This window comes from Acinonyx jubatus, chromosome C2, assembly GCF_027475565.1.
Source record: "Acinonyx jubatus isolate Ajub_Pintada_27869175 chromosome C2, VMU_Ajub_asm_v1.0, whole genome shotgun sequence".
Classification (NCBI taxonomy): Eukaryota; Metazoa; Chordata; class Mammalia; order Carnivora; family Felidae; genus Acinonyx; species Acinonyx jubatus.
The window spans coordinates 3,411,926-3,419,699 of NC_069384.1; the positions used below are offsets into that span (position 1 = coordinate 3,411,926).

Genomic DNA, 7,774 nt, shown 5'->3' on the forward strand with positions numbered 1-7,774 from the left:
CCCACTTAAATATCGTAAGTTACAAACACTTAAAGGAAGAGAAGCAGACTGCGCTGGAGGATGGCCACGGGGAGTCGCCGTCACCTGGCGGTCGTGCAGGGGTAACAGCGGCGCCCAGGCCCCGAGAACTCGCGACGGGTCGTGCAGCCAGTGGACGCGGTCCTGCGCAAACGGAGCGGAGGCCCCTCCGTCGTCGGCTCTGCACGTGGGCAGGGCAGGTGCACGCATCTCAGATTCCAAAGGACAATTTCACCAGGCTCTGCCAGGTGGCAAGACAGACATATTTTCCAGGAAGGGGGAGATACCCCAAAGAGGGTCTCCGGGCCTGGCTGTGTTGACCACATGCGGGGGGGGGGGCGGGGGGCAGCTCCACGTTTCGCAAAAGAGAAGGTGGGGTTGCCCTAAAGAAGTGCAGTAGCTGTTTGTGCCCAAGGCAAGAAAGGAAGGCAGAGGAGCCTGGAGTCCCTTGGAGGGTGCAGGGCTGGAGCAGGGCGGGTGGCGGGCACAGGGAGGCAGGCGGCGGGGAGAGGGACGGCGGGCAGGGCTGTTGGAGGCCTGGCCGCAGAGGAAACCGCAGGGACTCAACGGGACCCAGGCACTGCAGGCCCAGGCTCCGGGGACCACGGCTCCTGGTGAGAAGGGAGGACAGCCGGGTGCACTGGGGAGGAGGGACCGCAGTCAGCGGGTGGGGCGACCGCAATCGGTGAACCCAGCACAGTCTTTCGCAGATACTAGAACAACTTTCCAACACCACTCTCCGCTTTCGGGTTTTCTCATTTGTTCCCTCGTTTTAGAGTGGACACAGCTTCACCAAGTCAAGCGGCCGTTTGCTTCTGGGGACCTGGGGTCCAGGTTCAGAGCGAGGCTGGGGTCCCAGCTGCGGTGAGGCTGGGACAAGAATGCAATGGCTCGGAGTGGGGGCTGAGGGTGGGCCGGGCAGGGTGCCATCGGCAGGGGACTGTCCCTGAGGGAGCCACCAGCCCAGGGCGATGCACCAGCAGAGGTGGCCCCTTCTATCCTCGGGAGCTCCGGGAGGCCCACTCTTGTCCATATGAGTCTTCTTCCCAGCCCAAGCCCAAGGCCAGGCTGAAGGGTCACATGAACGCCTCACTCTTCTCCGTAAGGTCATCAAACCCATGCCTGGATGTGCCACCAGGCAGGGGCCCCTCAACCTCCCCAACGTCACCTGTACCATCCTGCCATCCCCTGGACATCCCAGCTGAGCGCACCCTTTCTCCGTGGGCACGGTAGGTGAGTGCGAAGGCAGAGGTACTGAGGCCCGGGGCCGCAGAGGAGAGAAAAAAGCCAACCGTCTGGGCGGAGACAAGAAGCATTAGCTTCTAGAGAAGAGTCCTCTGGAGCAGGGGTTCCCAGCCATCCAGGATCGAGGACACCGCTCCCCCTTTGACACGAGCAGGGGACGGCTTCATCTGGTGCAGGGGAGGAGAGGTGATGGGGACAGGTGTGTGGAGGTGAGTGAGGCCGTCCCCTTAGCCAACCAGCGGCTCCCCATCCGGGTCATCCTAAGGCTTCCCAGTCTGCGAAACGCCCCCCGACCCCAGCCAGTCTAAACCAAGGAAGGGAACGTATCCATTAAGCCCCCCACGTCCTGCCCCGCCCCCGTGTCCTTCTGTCCGTCCCGGGGAGCCCTGCAGCAGCTGTGGTTGCCTATTTGTGAGGCCATCACGGGGGGGAATGGCATTGTGGGTGTCACGGTCACACCGGACCCGCGCTCAGCACATGGTAGCTGTTCAACAGCTCGTCCGGACAGCGGGCTAAGTGACTCGCCTTGTCCCGTTGATTCTACATCAAGCAGCCCTGGCGGTTCACGCACCTTGCACAGAGGTTAAGGACCGCGCCCAGGCCATGTGGACAGAGGGGTGAGGCTCTGAGAGTGTGGCCCGCGGTCGGCCTGGCTCTGTGTGCTGCCTTTGTGTGGCGGGGGGGGGGGGGGGGGCAGGAGGGGCGCGGGCCCCAAGCAGAAGCCACCTGTGCCCTCCGAGCCCGCTGTGCACAGCCTCTGAAGGGAAGCTCGCAGGCGAAAAATCGATTCCCCAAGGCGGTCTGAGGATCCCCCCAGTTCCCACTGCTGTTGTCACACTGTATGCCCCCGGGACTGTATGTGACGTGTGCGTCTGGAGTTGCCTTCATGTCAAAAAGCACTGAACCAACTATCCGATGGCTGCAACGGTGTCACCGGGCACCTGAGACGCCCCAGCCTCATCACCCCAGGACAGGGAAGGCGGCCTCCCTTCGGACAACTCCGGACCATCCCCCTAAGCTCTGTTGGACCCGGTTCTATCTGTGGGGATCACTGCTGGGGGCGTTCTTCCCCTGCATCTGTGCCTTCTCTGGGGGGAGCGTGCAGTGACCAAGAGCCGGGTGAGTCGCGGAGCACAGGGCAGAAATAAGGCGGAGCCACGGGACTGATGACCAGAGGGGCAAAGCAGCGCAAACGCCAGAAGACACGCGCCTCAACCCCTCCCCCATCCCCCCATCACGCTTTCCCCTTGGAAGCAACGTGGGGTCTGTGTCCACGGCCTTCGGTGGGGGAGAAGGGCTCTGCTGGGTTAAAGGGAGACAGAGCACGGCCAGCACGCGGGGACCTTTCAGAATCAACCGGGCGCCTGTGACCTTAAGGAAGGAGGGCGCAGCCACAGAAAACACCGCTGGAAGCGCTCTCGGCAGAGACGTCTGACGTCCCCACGGTGCTGCTGGGCGTGCAGTGAGTGGCCCATTGTCATTTTCCGGCACGTGCCTGGAAACCCCAAATGCGTGGCTCTGCCCAGGGCTGCAAGTCCAGCCGAGCCTCCAACAGCGTCAAGGGCAAAGGCAGAGCGCTCCGAGCAAGGTCGAGGAACAGTAACAGGCGCTGCAGACGCCTGCCCACACTTCCCCTCCCCTGCGCGCCGCGGCCAGAGGCCGTTCGTGGCCGGAGCCAGGGGTGGGCGCCCGATGCCCACCCTGGTCCCGCAGCCCCAGGCGCTCTGGCCGCCCGCTCTCGCTGCTTCCCAGGCCAGTCTCTAAAGCAGACGCGATTGTCCCACTTTTCGGATGCGGAGGCCAGCTCCGCCGCGGGGGGGACTTGCTCAGAACCACGGGAAGGGGTGGAGCCGCCCCGGGGAAGCAGATCGGGCCCCTCGGAGGCCGCGGCCTCCCCGCTCCTGAGGGCGGGTGTGCCTTCAAGGGCTGCCTTCTGGAAGTCGCCCCCACCCCAGGTGCGTCCGCTCCTACATGCCAGCCTGCCTGCACCGCCGGCGGAGCCCCCAGACTCAGCCCTCCCCTCGCACCCTCCGACACCTGCCTTCCGCTTTTCACCCGCTTCCGATCCAGCTTCTCGGGGAGACCTTTGGGAAGCTCTGGGGGAGAAGCTGTCAGTGCTGACCTGGCGGCAGGGTCTCATCTCACCTCTTCCGAAAGATCGAGGGGGCCGGCCTCAGAGAAGTCTCATCCGGCAGGGCGGGAGAGCGTGTGCTCGTGTGTGTGCAGGCGGGTGTGCGGGTTTGTGTTTGTGAACGTGTGTGCTGTGTGCACGCGTGGTTTCGTGCGCACGTTGTGCGTGGAAGCACGCGTGTACGCGTGTAAGTGCGTGTGTGGGGCTGCGTGTGCGTGCACCTGACGCGGGGCCGTTTCTTCCTCTGAGGAGGCCGTTGAGGCTCCTGAGCGGTCCGGCAAACGCCTAGTCCTGGAAGTCGGGGGGCCGGAGGCCTGTCCTGACCACCTGCCCAGCACTCATGAAACGAGAGGGTTGCCAGCCTGCCCTTGCAGATGCTTCCTGTTCCCTGCTCTCTGATTCGACCAGGGCGGGCTGGGGTGGGGGAAGGGTGGGTTCTCACGTCCCCGGGACGGACATGGGGACAGTGGCAGTGAGGGTGGCTTGTTGGCAAGCTGGCAGAGGCACTCCAGATCTCTCGGAGAGACCCTCTCCTGCCCCCTGCCTACTCCGTGACTGGCGGGGGCACCCTCCCCTGGCTTCCTGGCAGGGGTGGGGGTGGGGGGTCCTGGAGAAGAGAAGGGGAGAGACGGCAGCTACGGGGGCTTCCGTGAAATGTACAGCTGAAGAATGGGAGTCATTGCCTCACGGTGGCTTCCCCCCCTCCCCCGGGGCCTTCAGGAAGAGCTGAAAATCCCCCCCTCCAAGCCAGCTTTCTTATTGTCCCTCTCTGCCAATCAGAGGCACGGGTCCAGGACTCTCTGGGCTCAGGCCAGGGGTTTAGAAAGGGAGGGGCCCGGGACAAAGGGGGGGGGGGGTCTGTCCCAGAAGCCTCTCCTATGAGACTCAAGTTGGTTAGGGTCACTGGACATCTGGAGGGCTTCATGTCTCCAGAGAAGGGCAGAGGGACCACAGAGCCTGTCGCTTTGTGGGGGGCAGGGGGATGAGCAGACTCAGGGAGCCCCCTTTGCGGTCAGAGCTGACCGCCTGCCTGGGAGGGGACACGGAGGGAGTGGGGGCAGGTACGAGGGTCCCTTCTCTCTAAGGCCCCCATCCCCCCTCCACACCTGCTCCCCACTGGGCAGGAGGCACTGCTACTGGCCGGGGGGGGGGGCATACTCGGTCACCCTCAGTGCCACGGTCACCATCCCTGCACGGGGACCACATCCCCCAGGGCTGCCCATCGCTGCCACTGGCTCCGCGGTGTCTGCTTCGGGGTCGTTTGGAGCGAAATGAAAGGCTTAGCGTACCAGCCCTCTGAACATGCAAACTCAACCGGATGAGATCTGTTACAGAGAAAGCTCTGCCCATGAGGCGGAAAAAATACCCCCGCGTGGGTCGTCCCCTTTCCACGGGGCCCGAGGCGTGGGGATGCCAGCTCCGCAGGGCCCCGCCGCCCCCCAGCCCAAGTTGTCAGAGGCTGCAGCCCGGACCCACCACGCGTGGACGCACAGACGACGGTCCCCCACCCGCCGCGGCGACCCCCCCCACCCCCCCGCGTCGCCCTTCACCCGGGGAGGGGCCACTGCCCGGGATCGCAGGGCCACGGTGCTGATGAGGGGAGGGGGGGTGGGGGGCGCGCACGGAGCACAGGGGTGGGGGCACCCAGCGGGGGCTGCAAGGGCGGGGAGGAGGCTACCTTCTGAATGCGCCCATCGATGTCCAAGTAGATGGCCTTGGGCCGGTAGCTGGAGGAGCCGGACCCCATCTTGTGCGCCGAGCGGCTGCACTTGGACTTTTTACTGTACTTTCTCGACGCCAGCCGCCGCGGGGAGGGCGGGGAGTGGGAGGGAGGAGGGGGCGGCGGCGGGAGGGAGGAGGAGACCAGCCAACCAGAGCGCCGCGCCGCACCGGTGCGGGCTCTGCCGCCGCCTCTGGCGCGCGCGTCTAGGCTCGTGCTCCGCCTCCGGCCTCGGCCTCCCCCCTCCTCCCTCCGCCCCCTCCTCCTTCCCCCCTTTTCCCTCCCACCTCCTCTCTCCCTCCTCCACCTCCCCCTCCCTCCCGATTCCTCCCCTTCCCTCCCTCCTCCTCCCACCTCTTCCCTCCTCCCTCTTCCCTCCCTTCCCACATTAGGGCACACCCCCTCTTCCTCGGCTTGACTCCAGCCTCCTTGGGGACCAGGCCAAGAGAGAAGCCTATCTCCAAGTGACCTCTGGACAGGTGCCCATAGCGAGTGACCCCTCTGGCTGCAGGCTGGTCACCTCCCCATGTGACCAGATTCCCACAGTAACCCCCTCTAGCTGCCGGCTGGTCACCCCTCCGCCGGCCAGAAAATCCCATAGCGACCCCCTCTGGCTGCAGGCTGGTCACCTCCCCACACGGACAGTTGCCCATAGTGACTCCTTTGCCCCAGGTGGCTAATCAAACACATCAGGGACTGGGGGCACCCCCCCCCCCAGGCTACCTGCAGTCATTAGCCAATCCCGGGCCCCGTTTCACATCGGGCAGCTCCCCTGGGTTCAGCCTCCCCCTGCTGCGATTGCAATCCTCGCCTAATTTGACGAGGAAATGAGAAAAGTTGCTTCTCATTCATGCATATCCCTTGCCTAAGTTTTCCGTACATCCTCGGGACTGACAGCCTCTCCCAGCTGCACCCAGAGCTGAAATGGCAATTTTATTTCTGTCCTTACTGGAGCCAGAGTGAGGATTACCCAGCCACCGGCTCTGTGCTGGTTTCCGCGCTGTTCTGCCCACCCTCCCCACACCTGGTTCGTGGCTACAGGGAGTGTGGCAGGCGGGAAAGAAAAGGGATTTCAGGCAGCGAGTGATCTGCAGACCACAGTGGGGGCTCCTTTGTGGCTCCCAGTTCTCTGGAATCTCCCAGTGGGAACCCGATGGGGGCAGGGCTGGTGAAAACCGGGTGTTGCTTTTTGAGAGAGGGCCCGGTGCACACAGGCTCCTCCTGCCCTCCACGCCGGCCCGAGCCAGCCTGACCACTGCCAACGGTCACCTCCTTTGCCTTCTCTGGTTTTCACCTGGTGCCCAGGCTTTCCAGAGCCCCCCCACCCCAGCCACGCGGAGCACTGGCCAGGCTGGAGCCCCGGGGAAGGTGGGGCTCATCGTCTTTAGGCGAAGTGGTCTTCCTCACTCAGCCTTTGGACAGTCGGGCACGTGTGGCTTCCTGTCCCCGTAGCGTTGCCCTGGCCTCCAGCCCAGCGAAGGGGCCACGTCAGAGCCTGGGCGCACGAGACTCGATTCAGAAGTGACTAGGGGGAGATAGAGGGCAGCAAGGGAACTTTGGTGCGGGGGTGGCCTCGTTTGGGTGGCTGTCGTCGGTCACCTGACTCACAGTTGTGATCACGTGCCCCCAGAAAATTGGAGCAAGCACTGTTGTCATGGTTCAGTTTTGTTGTCGAATGTTCTGATGCTGTTTGGGCTAAGCCAGCGATGGGTCCGTGGGGCTGGTGCGCTGTGTGGTGTGGGAATCTCACCACCCAGCAGATGGCTCATTAGCCCGGTGCTTGTTTATTCCCTGTGTCTTACAGTCATCTGGTCTGACCCTCTCCAATCATCTCCCTCTGGCGCCCCAGAAAGGCCGTGTGTGGCTCTCCACGGAGCTCTGGGTCCCAGATCGGAGCATGAGGCTCTGTGACTGCTCCCAGCGTCCCGGGGGGGGGGGGGGGGGGGAGTGTCTTCACACTGGCTGGCTGGGTCTGGATTCAGAATAATAATCACTCTCCTGAGTGTTTCCTGGACCGGCCCTGCGTACACATTCTCGTTCAGGGAGCCCGCAGCCATTGGGGGCCCAAGAGGATTACCTGCCGTCACCTTATTCCCGAGCGGGCCGGCGGATCTAGCCAGCACTGTCCTCACTGTGCGTCGCTGCGTCTCTAGGAGCTGGCGGTCAGGAGAGAAGAAACACGGTCTTGGGCCTGGAGGAGCTGGCGTTTCGCTGGGACACAGACGAGACGGGACAGACAAATGTGACCTGTGGCCTGTGGGGTCATGACGAGTGCGAAGGAGAGAAGTCACGGGGGAAGGAGATACAAACTGGGGCATGTGGGGAGCTGACGTAGACAGCACACAAGCGTCGGGAAGCCAGGAGCAAAGAACCTTCTAGCGAAGGGTGGAGAGCCTCCACGCCAGTGCGGCCGGTGGGCAGGAGGGAGTGGACAGAGGGGGCCTGGAGTGGGAAGTGAGGTCCCAGAGACAAGGGGGCGGCAGGCCCCCATGTGGACCGTGCAAGTGACCCGGTGGCACGCTCCTTGGCCAGCCCCACGGGATGTGGTCTACTCGAGTGTTGGTGTTTGGACAGGATCATCCCGCTGCTGGCCAGCAGGGCTGCGGCAGGGAGAGCCGAGAACCCACCCCTACGGTAGCGTTTGCTAAGAACACTGGTGG

General features: G+C 64.0%; 1 protein-coding gene across 2 annotated transcripts in view; it reads right to left on the reverse strand.

The window, feature by feature from the left end:
- Positions 1-5,353, reverse strand: part of PDE9A (phosphodiesterase 9A) — an 89,555-nt gene extending 84,202 nt beyond the window's left edge. The window contains exon 1 of one of the 2 annotated variants that reach the window (XM_053220508.1): positions 5,073-5,353. In XM_053220508.1, coding sequence (XP_053076483.1) covers positions 5,073-5,141 — 69 coding nt within the window. In that variant the 5' untranslated portion in view covers positions 5,142-5,353. The remainder of the gene's footprint in view (positions 1-5,072) is intronic. The other variant, XM_027041532.2, reaches the window with a different exon arrangement.
- Positions 5,354-7,774: the final 2,421 nt, after the last annotated feature.